This window comes from Euprymna scolopes, chromosome 26, assembly GCF_053919585.1.
Source record: "Euprymna scolopes isolate OS-2025 chromosome 26, ASM5391958v1, whole genome shotgun sequence".
Classification (NCBI taxonomy): Eukaryota; Metazoa; Mollusca; class Cephalopoda; order Sepiida; family Sepiolidae; genus Euprymna; species Euprymna scolopes.
Window position 1 is genome coordinate 76,405,045 of NC_136507.1, and position 15,050 is coordinate 76,420,094.

At 34.7% G+C, this 15,050-nt stretch overlaps 1 protein-coding gene across 1 annotated transcript in view; it reads right to left on the reverse strand.

Moving 5' to 3' along the window:
* Positions 1–13,044, reverse strand: part of LOC145248202 (UPF0764 protein C16orf89 homolog) — a 252,393-nt gene extending 239,349 nt beyond the window's left edge. Inside the window, exon 1 of the mRNA XM_080110065.1 lies at positions 11,638–13,044. Coding sequence (XP_079966191.1) covers positions 11,638–12,013 — 376 coding nt within the window. The 5' untranslated portion in view covers positions 12,014–13,044. The remainder of the gene's footprint in view (positions 1–11,637) is intronic.
* Between the last annotated feature and the right edge of the window lie 2,006 nt (positions 13,045–15,050).

The following is a 15,050-nucleotide window of genomic DNA, read 5'->3' on the forward strand; positions in this document are numbered from 1 at the left end:
CTCCCCCATTACCCAATCACTGCCCCCCACAAAAAATGATGTCAAATAGCCGAGAAGCGTCAAGGAGGATGGAACGATCGAGGATAGAGCGCTGACCAGACCTCCGCCAGACCAGTGCGAAGAGACCTGGGCTCTTGGGGAGACGTATTGCCACTCAAATTCCAGTGGAGACCAATGGCCGCTGCTGGCGAGAAATCACTGGTAAGCGGCTGTTACGATAATGTAATTTGAATTTGAAAAGAAATAAAGCAAAAAAAAAAAGAAAGAAAGAAAACCGGAGGAAAAGTGAAATAACATAGTCCTGAAATAAAATAAAAGTCTAGTGTCGGCACAGACTGGAGAGATCCTTTATGACCTGCGTGATAGCTCCTTGTGAGTCAATAATAAAAAGGGTGCTCAACGGTAAACTTATTTTCTGGAAAGTTTGAGCCTCTTTACTAATTTTTAGTATGACTTTCGTGGTTTCCGTTCAACTGTTGATCTTTTAACTGTTTTAGTTGAATCGCTTTATCGGTTTATAGATAATTCAGAAGCAAGTTAGGCCATTGCGCTTGACATTGCGAAGGCGTTCGAGAAAATGTGGTATTCTGTTCTTCTACCAAACTTCAAGGTTATAGTATTGGTGGTGAGTTCTTGAGATCATTAGGTCTATTCTTTCTGATCAAAGCTTGCAAGTAACTCCGGTTGGTGTCAGTCCGTTCTTTTTTACTAGCAGATACACAAGGTCTTTTCTAGATCCATCTTTGTTTTTTTTCTATTTCAATGATCTTCTAAAAAAATTATTTTGAAGATTAACACATGCGATGTGCCTTCAATAAGTTTCAGACTTTTTTATGTACAAGCATTTCAGTATGTTATTGCTATACATCTTATGAGATGACTGACCAATTTTTATGATTTCAGGTTCAAATGAACAGCTACGGCAGGCATTGGAATACATCCTATTAAAGCCTGAATATCACAGCTGACGAATTTCAAAAATGCAATCTGGACGTGAGGTTACTTTAGAATAACAATATGCAATAAAATTCTGTTTTAAACTGGGAAACATTGCCACAGAAACATATAGAATGCTTCAGACTGCTTTTGGACCATTTTGTATGAATCGAACATTAGTTTTTGAGTGGCATAAGAGATTCAAGGAAGGCAGGGAGTTTGAGGTATGATGAGAGATGTGGGAGAAGTAAGAAAATCAGAACACCACAGTTGATTGGCCAAATAAAGAATTTCATGAATAAGGACCGTCGTGTGTCTATAGAGAGAATAAATGCACAGGTTTATGTCAGTGTGGGAACTGTACACACAATTATTCGCGAGGAACTGAAGATGCGGAAGACTTGCACAAAGTTTGTCCCAAGGGAACTCAGAGAAGATCAGAAAGAAAGACGTTGTTATGACAACAAGATGGGGATCAAAGCAGTTCCTCACCCTACTTATCTCGTGTCTTTCAATCGTAGGATTCTTATGGGTGACTCTTCTCTTGAGCAGAGATCGACTCTTAAACTTATTGGTCTTTCTTCCTCATCAAATCGTTCTTGGAGTTCGTATATTACTCTTTCTGCTTTCCGTAAAGCTGGTTCTCTCTATCGCTCTAAACACTTGTTTGACTCCGGAAGCTATTCCCTATCCCTACAAATATACTATCAGGCCATGTATTGTTTAGGCTCGTGAATCTCTGCCCCATTTGAGTGTTCTTGATAAAGTGCAAAAACGTATTTGTAATTTGATTGACACCATTTCTTCTCTGTACCCTCTTTCGCTCATCGACGTGATTTTGTTAGTCTCACTCTTCCCTATATATACGATTGTTGCATGAGTTCTTCAGAATTGTCTAATCTATTCTCTGCTTCGTTTGACTCGTTGGTCTAGTGGTCTCTATCAGTTCGCTGTTTTGATATATATATATATATATATATATATATATATATATATATATATATAAGAGAAAGAAAATTAAAACTGTCAGTTGAACTTTACAATCAAAATTTATTGTTCGACTGAATACTCAAAAAAACAGTTTACAAAGTCCTTATTCCGCGGATTTTCAAAGAATGCTATTCTTATTATACTTCTCATTAGCGGACATAAAGAAATCAGCAAATTATATTTGTAGCAATGCTAGAATGTGCTAGTTAAGGCATTAAGTGAAACCGAAATTTATTGTAGTTATAAATTGCCAAATAAAAAAATGTAAAAATATTGGATATGTAAAAAACTAATATAAAAACAAACCGCGCATAATATTTCAGCTTGAATAAAACTCCTCTAGAATTGATCCAAAATGCAAAATAGTTCTCTAGATAGAATGTATTTCTAAATAAGTCCAGCGTGACGATGCATATAATCCGATTGGAAAGTTTTCAAAACAGCTGAAATAATGAAAATTGTTTCTTTTTTCCGGGTAGTGCAGTAGTCCCTAGTCAAATCGGACCTAATAGTAAAAAATGAGAAATCCAATATGAGAACCGTTCTCATATATATATATATATATATATATATATATATATATATATATATATATATATATATATAAATATACATACATATTAATCTGATGAGGCGAATACGCTATTTAGTTGCTTGTATTATAACTTCAGACTACGAGAGGTCACAATCGCTCTTATCTATCCGGATTTGTTATAAGTCGAATTCAAAAAATATTTCCCGCTCTATAAGATTTTATAACTCACTGGACAGCATTTATTTATTCTATTTCTTTATTTCTAGCTATTTTTGCATCCGGCCAGGGTCGCCCAACTCTCTCCGACTACTGGTTACACCTTTGGTAAACAACCTTGTGTCATATTGTACTGCAGTAGACAGAATGCTCTTAAAGTTGTAGTAGTGAATTGTGTGGTAGAGAAGTGATTTCAATGAACATTAAAAAGCCAATTGCTCGAATTACTAACTTTCTTTCTTTTTCCAGTTCGATTGTTTAAACTAGCCAGTCTCACATGAATGTAGGAACTCGAAATATTTTCCAGGCAATGAAAATCGTTTCAAACCCCAAACGTAACAAGTCTATGTGAAAATGGTAAGCCAGTGCGAATTTGGAAACTCATATTAGAATAGTGACCACACTATGAACATACACAATTCTAAACTTTGTGGCTATTATTTTCAATCCCTAAGCACGTGTTTCCACTATGGGGATTTTCTTGATTGAAAGTAATTTTTATATTCTTTTATTTTTCTTGCTTGATAATGTTTTGTTATAAAATTTCGTTTTCTCTATTTTTCATTTCTGTTTATTGTTTAGGTAGCACTTACTCTGGTGACACTTTTCTTTTTCATTTATTTCCATTTTTATGCATACATGCTCCATCTATCTATCTATCTATATCTATATCTTCTATCTATCTATCTATCTATCTATACTCCTATAAATTCGTTTTTCTTTTGTGTGTATTGATATTCATATTAAAACCCCTCTTTTCTATTTATTTAAAAAGAACATACAATTTTCTTATATATGGGCTGTGGAATTGCATTCACTAGCAAAAGATCAAGCTAATTTGCATAATCTTTTAAATATTCATTTTGATTAATTCCCTATTAGTTTTTTTCGGTTATCTTATGTGATGATCATCTTTAGTTAACTATTACGTGTAATTATATTCATGCAAATATTCTACATGATTTATACTTGCATAATATTTGCGTAAAAAGTTTACAGTAAACACAAAATTGTTTCCATATATATTTATGTATACTTATATATTTAATCTATAAAAGTGAACGTGTCTGTGTGTCTGTGTGTGTACATTTTCCTACGCAATAACTCTGTCAATTTTCAGTCTCAAAATTTGATATACAGGGTACTGAGATTTGGGAAAATATTTCCGGCCAGAAATTTGGCTATTAAGGAGTCAAAGTTCAACGATTTCACCTTTGAGAACTCTACCAAACTCCTTCGACTATTTTGGGTCTAAACACTTGAAATTTTAGATATAGGTTCCTTGGACACGGATCTAACTTAATAACTTGATTTGAGCCCCAAGCAATAAATTTTATGGGGTCATAATAGGGGTCAAAGTTTTTAAAAAATTGACCTCTGCGGTCTCTACCAAATTACTCAGACAATTTCTGGTCTAAACATTTGAAATTTTACATAAAAGGTATTCAGAGATAGAGCAAGCTTTTCATCGATTTGGGTCGAAAATTTGAGCTACCAATATATAAATCTATGTATGTATGTTTGCATGTCCGCCTAAAACTTTCGACGGAGGCGACGAAATTTCACAAGATCAGTATCGTTTAGAAGCTCGACCCTTCAGATGAAAAAATACCGAAAAATTGGCTAAAAAAATTAATTTCTTCACCCTCAACTGGGCACTTTTCTACAGGGAGGGGTCGCTTTTTTCGTCGATACTTTCGAAAGTCATCCTCTCTTTTCGATTGTCTAACCTTAATTTAAACCTACGTCACCTCCGATTTGGCGGTGGTCGTAACAGCAAAGACGTCAGGGTTTTCCCCGTTCTTTTCCTCCTTCGCGGTACGGGTTCGAGCCTGCCTTCCTACTACCACTGTTTTTTTTTTTTTTTTGCTCAACACACACCTTCAAACACCTGGGCAACGCCGGGCTGAATTGGTAGTATATATATATATAAGGAACTTTGTATGTGAGAGACAGAAAAGAGTGAGAGAGAGTTCCTGCTTAGTCGAAAACGGCTGGGCCGATTTTTATGAAATTTTACACAAAGGTAATTTATATGCCTGGCAGTGTTCTCAAATAGGTTTCGTATCGGAATATCTTCGATAAGTATCGATAATCAATAATCAAAATAATTCAATCAAAAAATAAACAGGTGATTTCGACCAAAGTTAACACCTTACACAGCCTAACATTGCAAATTCATTTGAGAAGTTTTATTACCATACAAGTCAAAAGGCCCGAAATATAAAAACAATAGTAGGTTCTTTGATATGACAGGGGTGCGTTCGAAATAAATGCTTCTGTTTAGAGCAAAATATAATCATGATGCTTGACTTTTTTATTTTAAACTTAAATTCAAGCCATTATCACCGCACAAGCAGTAAGCCAGGCATATAAAATCAACAGTAGGCTCTGTGATATGACATGAATTGCGTCCGAAATGAATATTTCTATTTACAACACAGTATACCCGTAATACTTGACTTTTGCATTTTAAACTTTAATTTAGGCCATAATATAAAAAATAATTTTATAAAATCAACGGAAGGTTCTCTACAGTGCAATGTAGACTACAATGTATTGCGGATTAAGTCTCTGCGGGAAGGCATGTAAAGCTTCCTCCCGATGGCTCCTCAACTAGAGCAAGCAGTGAATCGATTTGATTGAAAAATGGGCGATTTCACGGATTTCGATGACAATAAAAATATGGAAATGTGAAACATTCATTGATCATCATTCAATCCCGGGCAACGTCAAGTCTCCCTGCAGGTACGTATATACAACTTTTATACTCAGTTCATATTAAATTATTGGTGTCGTTCTTACCTATATCTGAAGATGCTATTGTTCAAAATGGACCTTAGCAAAGTCATGAACAACCCCACGCCACTCCACGCCACCCTACGCCAAGTTAATTATTGATCGAGTAGTCAGATATGATTGATGTGGCTTTAACCGTCGGTTCTTCTTTCGTCTGATACAAAGATATAACCATACCGAGTTGGTTTTTTCATATGAACTAATAGGTCCGCTTTAAATTGAGGATGACCACTGCCATTTGAAATTATTTGGGGGTGGGTGATAGTGGCTAAGTGGTTAACGACGCGAACGGAGAGCCTGGGTATGTCAAGTTCGATCCCAGTCCGTTTAATATGAAAACTTTTATCAGATCCTCACTTGAATTTGTGTCTAACCTCCTGATCGGAAGGCAAATAAAATATTCGGCATGTAATAAAACGAAATGTCGTGGAGTCAAATGCAGTGAAAATAAAAATGGGAAAACAAACATAACACAGCAGAAAATAAAGGAAATAATAGATTGACCGGTGTCGTTTGAGAATACAAAATGGGATAAACAAATTAAACACGGAGAAAAGAAAACCAACAAGAGACTTATTCGAGTATAACCGAACTTATATGCCCATGCAAAACCGGTCAATATCTCCTTTGTTTTTCTTCTTTCTGTGTTTAATCTGTTTATTTTATTATGTCTTTTAATAGAAATTTTGAGTTACAAGGTTTTAAGTTTAGAAGTTAGTAAAGAAAGTTCATCGTATAAAATCCAAAGTCAAAGATTAGAAAATGGATGCGTGGACACATTAATTAGATGTGTCCTTTTTTTTATGAGTGTCCCAGGCACCTGTCTGAGAGCAAAAGGGAGAATCTGGACAACAGAGTCAATCGTGACTTGATAGGTGAACAAAATAAGCATCATGGATGTTCGTCCATCGACGATGACCACCTTATCATCCTGGAGTGATGATAGATAACTCAAGCTGAATTGTGAAGCGTAGGTTGCGTAATTTCTAACTATTATTCTGAGTTGGCACTGTTCGGTTCCAGTAACAAGGAGAAGTCTAGGACAACTGGAAACCATGGACAGAGAGCACATACAGCACCTGGTCACCCATTTTAGTACTGAATAGACTCAACGATGCTTAACTTCGGTGATCTAACGGAAACTGATGTTCCAATGTGATTAAGCCGTATTTTTATATACACATCATGTGCCACTATCGGATATGAAACACCACTAACGTATCTGGTTTGGATTAACCAGTAAACAAAACGAGCACGTGCTCAGGAAAGTGGTCACCACGAATTCATCGTTTTATCATGTTCTTATTTTGAACGACACATATGCTGGATACGAAAGTCTGACATGTTTTGAATCATTAAAGAGATTAACATAGCTTTGTACCACATCATATAAAAAAAAAATCGTATTTATGCAGTATAAGGACCGTGCTATCGTCAGAATCACCCGGGCAGTTTACGGAAAACGCCGGAAGGTACCAGAAGGTGCCGAAACGTTGTGCGCCTTAACCCTAATACAAAAAAAAAAAATAATAAAAGAAAACATGTTTGCTATCATTAATTTGTTATTAAAAAACAAAATCTAAATTATTATCTTGATTTGAATTTTTTAAAAAAATCATAAAACGAAGAAAACAATGATATAAAAAAATAAACAAAACGTTGTTTGCTGTCAGTTGTGTGTTATTCAAAAAATAAATATTTATTCGTGTAACTTACCTTACAATGAGTGGGGGGGACTTCTTGATTTGAATTAAAATTCTCTAAAAGTTTCGTAAAAATTGTCGAATAATTATTGTTCAAGAATATTGTTTTTCGTTTTTCAATTAATTTTTTCATTAAATTAGTTTGGACTGAGAGAAAATAATATTTTTTCGTTGAAAAAAAAATCGATAAGCGTTTGCGCCAAAATAAAAATCACGAAACTTTGGTTCGGCAGCATTCCGGCATTCTCTGTAAACCACCTGGACAACAGCACGTTCTTTATGCTGGATAAGTACCCCAAAGATGTTATAGGCTAACATGAGTCATTATTTTACATATTTTAAAGAGGTAATTAAAACTGAGCAAAGACATTCTAGGAAAATTTGCTTATGAAATCTTATCCTATCCTGCATATTCTCTGGACCTAGCTCATTCGAATTATCATTTTATTGTGAGATAAACATTATGAGACGAGTTTGAACACGCGTTAAATCAATATTTCACATCAAAAGCTAAAAAAATTTTCAAGTGATGCATTTATAAGCTCGTTGACAAATGGAATCAAGTTATAGAGAGCAAATGTCGTTGTTGTTATGAATAAAGATTTTTTTCAAAAACAAATTTTTTTCCTTTTTAAACTGAAATTTTAAATCGGCAAAACCATTTTCGTATATATATATATATATATATATATATATATATATATATATATATATATATATATATATATATATATTAGTGTTGGGATGATTAATCGGAATCGGAACCGGGAATCGGAAAAATCACGGGCTTTCTGGGGGTATCGGAATCGAAAAAATTTGAGTTTATTTTCCGATGCCAAAACCAATTCCTTAAATTATCTTTTTTTATTTGATTTTGGTTTAAGAAACATCTTCCACTGATTGTAGTAATAATAAAATAATAAATATTTATTGATTTAAACTTCAATTAAAACTAAAATCTCTAGACCCCCCCCCTCACAAATGTGTTTTTACGTTTGAGAAAATATAGGCACATTTAAAATGTGTTTTTACCGTAATTGGGGCAAAATAACACTTTTATAATTAAATATTTAGAGATTTATAAAGAATCGGAATCAGAATCGGTAATTGTATCGAAATCGGGAAAAATATTGGAATCGTCCCATCACTTATATATATATATATATATATATATATATATATATATATATATATATATATATATATATATATATAACATCGTAATAGATATATAACACCGTTACCACATCATATACAAGTACTTTAATGGAATGTGCTGTGATGAAATCAAAAAACTTGTGCCACCTCGACGTGCATACTCCTGACTAACCCGACAAGCAACAAACTCCCACCCTTTTACTGTTGAAATCCTTAAATGCCGAATACCCTTCTACTCTAATAGTTTCTTTCTTCATACTGTTAGACTTTGGTATTCCACTTCCTGTTTCCTGCTTCTTTGACAGTATTAACCTGAAGAAGTTTGGATATTATGTGGATAGAAATCTTGCTGCGCAACTCCCCACAGTCCTCTGGAAGCTTCGCATGCCTGTCCACAATACGTTGTAGTTTACATTGCACTGCAGATAACCAACTGTTGCTTTTATAAAATTAGTTTTTTTTTTATATATATATACGACTTGAATTAAAATTTAAAATGCCAATATCAAGCATCACCCCTCAATTATACTCTTAACAAAAGCATTCATTTCGAACGCGTCTCTATCATATCAAAGAACTTACTGTTGATTTTATATGTCAGGCCTTTTGCTTGTGTGGTAGTAAAACTTCTAAAATGTACTTGTGGTATTAGGCTGTGTAATCACCTGGTCTCCTTTTTTCATTGGATGATTTCGATTATCGATTGACGATACTTATCTAAAAAAAAAAAAAAAAAAAAAAAAAACACTGCCGGGCACATAAAGTACCTTTGTGTAAAAATGTGAAATTTTATAAAACTTGGCACAGCCGTTTTTGAGTCTATAGGGAACGAACTCACACACACACACACACACACACACACAAAGGTACTATATATATATATATATATATATATATATATATATATATATATATATATATATATATATATATATAGTCAATATTGAAGAATAGAGCCATATATAAATTTAGTTGTTAAAATTAAATTCTGAAAATCATATATTCGAGTTTAGAATATATTGTTTGACAAAAGAATATATATGGAAGGGGTTATATTAATTTCCTTAATCCAGGAAATTAATATAACCCCTTCTATATATATTCCTTTTGTCAAACAATAAATTCTTAACTCGAATATATGATTTTCAGAATTTAATTTTAGCCACTTGCCGACTGTCAACACGACGGTTCTAGGTTCAATCCTTGGCTTGGGAGAGATGCTAGTCTAGCGGCACTGATGAGTTGTGATACAACGAAACAGGACTGTATGTTGTATGTCGATGACTACAAATATATTTTTAGCCCCCCTCTTTGGGTAGAGCACTGTCGTAAATAATCTCAAACGCTACTTAATTGGCTGAAAAATGCAAAGCTCGTTGTTTGTTTGTTTGTTTACAAACAGGCGGTTTGAGCACTGTAAGAGTAGTGGCGGATGTCTATTCAAATAGACATTCCGACGAGTTATTTGCGGGCGTCCCTTCTGTGGTCGAGTGGTAGAACTGCCGACTGTCAACACGATGGTTCTAGGTTCAATCCTTGGCTTGGGAGAGATGCTAGTCTAGCGGCACTGATGTGTTGTGATACAACGAAACAGGGCTGTATGTCGATTACTATATATATATATATATATATATATATAGAGAGAGAGAGAGAGAAAATGTAGGTTGGATAGTAAAAAAACACAAGGGCCCATCAGGATCAAGTCTGGTGAACGTGCCGTTTCCACTTACTATTGACTCACCCTATATATATATATATATATATATATAGTGGAAATAGTAATTAATAAAAACCTGAAGAAAGTGCTCAATACTGTTGTAGAGCAAATATGCGTTTTATCTTTTTATTACCGTATTTTTCTGTTTAGTTACATTATTGTTTCAGTTTGAGGCTATATTAGCCTCCTCAGATTTTTACAGAAATGTTCGTTTATGGTGAGGAGGCTACATGACGGCCAAAAAACGGTCGCGTAGCTGAAACAATAATGTAACTAAATAGAAAAAAAATATATAGATAGATAGATACATAGTCTTGGAAGTTTTTTAACCTTTAAAACTATACAAAAAATATCATTATATATATATATATATATATATATATATATATATATATATATATATATATATATATATATATATATATATATGAGTCGTGGACGACGAGGCACGTGTCGGTGGATAATTATATTTCAAAAACAATATACATGCCGTTCCCCATTTAGGGGGTACCAAATTGGTCAAAGGGAAAATTATTCCCAACACGCATTTAGGTAAAAATGCACTTTGGTATGAAAACTTGAATTCATTCAAGAAAGTATCGCTAACAAAAACAAATAAAAACACACACACACACATATATATATATATATATATATATATATATATATATATATATATATATATATATATATATATATATATAAAGCTGCATGTGTGTGTGTGTGTGTGTGTGTGTGTGTGTGTGTGTGTGTGTGTGTGGTCACGAATAGGCTCCTATATGGTTGACTATTTAAAAAAAAACTGATTACATATAATGATAGAAGATGTATCGAGACACAGGAATGGGTTTGTTTGATCTGGCAGAAAGGCAGTTCATTAAAATTGTGGGGTCTTCCTTCGCGCCTGGTCCACAAAGTATGGAAATAAAAAATTTTAAAATTAAAAAAAAAAACGTTTACAAGTGTATTTGATATAGATGTACATAAAACATACTTATCAAAGTATTCTTAACTTAAATAGGAATGGTATAATAAATTTGTGGGGTCTGCGTTCGCGCCTGGCCTCCATAGAATGGAAATAGGCACAAACTTTAATAAAGACTTTTCATAACTATCTGCGTAAGTATACTTTGATAATTATGTTTCAGTTTGAAGAAATATGGTATAATAAAATTATGGGGTGTTCGTTCGCACCTGACATCCATAGAATGGAAATATGTCACAAAGTTTAACAAGGTTTTTTTAATATAGATCCCCAGAATATTATGATAAGAGTTTCAGTGTAAACAGGCATTGTATAATAAATTATGGGTTTTATCTATTTTATTTTTACTTTTATCATATTTTGCTTTGGTTTTGATACCCCCAAATCCGAAGCTATCTCTTTACAACTCTTCCTTTTCATAACCTATCATACTTTCATAAATCAGAGTCCATTTTCTGTAGGTTGTTTTTTAACCCAGTCAATGACGGGTACTTTTGCGAGTATATATATATATATATATATATATATATATATATATATATATATATATATATATATATATATATATATATATATTAATTGTATTATAATGACTTACCGGCCACCATCCGTGTCCCAATAGTAGAGTCTAGGTTGACGCGTTTATGAACTCTGTCAAAAAACAGCATGGCTTGTTGCAAAGCGTTTAACGTCCGGTGTAGAAGAGACTCGAGTCTACCTTGTTTGTTCGCCGCGCGAGTGATCAGATCTTCTAGGGGGGAAACTGCGGATGATGACGACGGTAACAACCGGTCGGGGTACACAGATAAGTCAACGGCATAGCAATAGGGGACAGAAAATCCTGAGATGACCACGACGAGAGCCAGGAAAAGTAAGGAGTGGTGATAGGCTGTCGAGGCCGGACATTCGGATCCAATGCACTTCTTGAAACTCATCGTGATTATTGCGGTTTTATTTTTGTCTAGTTTTTTCATATTAGACCCTATTTTTGTTGTTGTTGTTGTTGTTGTTGCTGTTGTTGTTGTTGTTGTTGAATGGGGTTAATATTTGTTTCCCCTTTGTAATTGTTTTTGTTGTTGTTTCTTATTGTTTTTTTTGTTTGTTGTTTTTGTTTTTTTTTAGTGTCAGGAAAAAAAATCTGCTTCAGAAGTCGTTATCTTTGTTAAATCGCCTTTCGTTTTTTTTTTTTTTTGTTTTTTTTAAGTTTCCTTGTTCAATAGCATACAAAGTTATCTTGTCGAATTTATAAAATCAAACCCAGATAGCATTCAAGCTGGTAAATCACACCCAGATTCGGACTAGGCAAATTTTCATCTATTATTGGTGTACCGTGTTATTGACAATATAATAAAGTACTTAGCTACAATCTATTTCAAAGTTACTTGGTCTACTAATATAAAAGAATTTTTTAATGGTCGCTTAAAGATGAAAAATCAACAGAGGGGGATAAGTCACTTTAAATTAAAGAACATAATTCGAGTTGTCTAACTTTAGCTTAAAAAAGTGAAAACAAGTAAAAATTGAAAACTAAAATTACTTCACTGGATCCCGCGCAACGCCGGATAGGTAGGTATTTATATATTTATATTAACTTAATAACGTGTTAAGCTTTTTAGCTGCTTGTATAATAACTTCAGAAACGAGAGGTCCGACTCGTCCCTATCTAATGCGGATTTTGTAATTAGACGAATTAAAAGTCAGTTTCAGCTCTACCGAGTTTTATCTATAACTAGTTGGACACGTGGCAATGCCACGGAGTAAGTCCGTCAGAACAGGTAATAGCGTAGCTGTGTGGGTAGGAAAGGAATAATAATAGTATTACACTACTTTTTGACATACACAATCTATATATCAAACAGTTTTTACATAGGAATCACCTCTTATCAAGGCTCGAATGCCACTCGAGGATTAAGGTTAATGCCTGTCAACAGATTGGTTGGACAACATGTGATTTGAGAGTGCTGGAAATTGGGTAGAATTTGATTATTTAAGAGGACGGCCCAGTAAAAATTTGTTTACATTGAACTTGAAAACGACCACGTTTTAGTCAGCTGGAAGTGTTGCTATATATATATATATATATATATATATATATATATATATTAAAAAGTCGGTTGAGATATAGTTAAGTTTTATTGGCTTCCCTTTAACAGGAGACGGTGGCTAACTTGTTAACAGCACGGACTGACAACGAACTGAGTGTTCCAAGTTCGAATCCAATTCGTTCCATAAAATCACTTTCACTTAGGATGTTGGCAACCTTCACGTGGCCTTCTCCCATAAGTACGGTATGTCTTTCTCTAGAAAGAATTCTGACTAGAAAAATATCGGGGAAACCAATGCCAACAATAGGATCGTTGGGTTCATACGAGATGATGATGATGATGAGCTTTCCGTTTCGTTTTATGTTCGAATCTCGAAAACGGCAAAAAGTATGACCGCATTTATTAAACGCATTCTTGCATTAGATTGACGGAGGGTGGGTTTATAATTTTAACTTGGTCCGCCGGGTAAGTACTCGACTGATTAAAATTAAAAAAAAGAGAAAACTAGTGTCAACACCTGAATATGAATGAATCAAGCTTGAAAAATTGTTACTTAACGATTTATTTACGTATGTGTGCGTATGTGTGTGTGTTTTTGCATTAATGAATGAACTAATGTCACTGTTTATGTTGTGCGAACGTTTAGCTGATTAAAGTGTCCAAGTATTGTTGTTTGTTTGTTTGTTTGTCTGTTTGTTTGTTTCCGATTCTCCTATTTTCTGACTTTGTTTGCGTTCCTCTCCTTTGTTCTTTTCTTCCTGCGTATTGCTTCCCCACGAGGGGTAAAGTTAGACACCGCTGTCGAGTTTTAAACGTGGACAGTTTGAGTCCAGCTCCCCTCCCAATAAAGGAGATCTTCAGATGAGGACAATTTTTTTTTTTTTTTAATTCCTCAGTTCATAATTCATCGTCCTTTTTAATCGGCGGTAGAACAGATACTGCACTGTGATCCTGAATGTTACAGACCTCGTTTTTACTCTGTTTGTATCTGACGGAGAGATACAGAGGGAAGAAGAGGGTGTGGAGATAGAGAGACGATTGGAAGAAGTGGTTCGATTTTGTTAGTTTCCGTAGTTCCATCCAGGAGACATCAACAACGGCTATGAGAACGACGACGACGATGCCGTTGGTAAACAAATGATACTTTTCTCTTTAACGATGTCGTGGCGGTTGGGGAGTTTTAGTCCGTACCTCGTCGTTGTCATCCCTTTACAGAACGGAGTACCTTCATCATCTTGGATCAAGTTTATAGGCACTGATTTCCGTGCGTTCTTCCCTCCTTCCATTTCCCGCGTTTTGTCTACCGCCGTTCGGAAGTAAGAGAGAGAGAGAGAGAGAGAGAGAGAGAGAGAGAGAGAAAGAGAGAGGGAGGGGCTGAGCCAGTGGATTTGTTGTGCACGCATCTATATCGCATGCGCACGTACAACACTGCTTGCAGGCGTGCATATATCCCGGTGCTTAGTTGACTATGTGGGCGTGTGTGTATTATTATTATTATTATTATTATTGTGTGTGTGTGTGTGTGTGTGTGTGTGTGTGTGTGTGTGTGTGTGTGTGTGTGTGTGTGTGTGTGTGTGTGTAGGACCATTGAAGAGGAGGCGTACGTACGTAGATTCGTCGTATTTTGCAATCCGATGCTTTAGAGATGGAGTAGAAACCGAATACAGCCTCTCTAACGTAGACTACTCTCTCTCTCTCTCTCTCTCTCTCTCTCTCTTTCTCACTCTATCTATAGTCTCTCTTTCTTTCTTTTTATCTATCTATCTATATATCTCTGTCTAGATAGCTCGAGGAACTTGCCTGTTAATCATGTGATAGAGCGAAATTGCCTATCTCTATCTATCTATCTATCTATCTATCTATCTACCTCTTTCTCTTTCACACATACGCACGCACACTCTCTCTCTCTCTCTCTCTCTCTCTCTCTCACACACACACACACACACACACACACACACACACACAC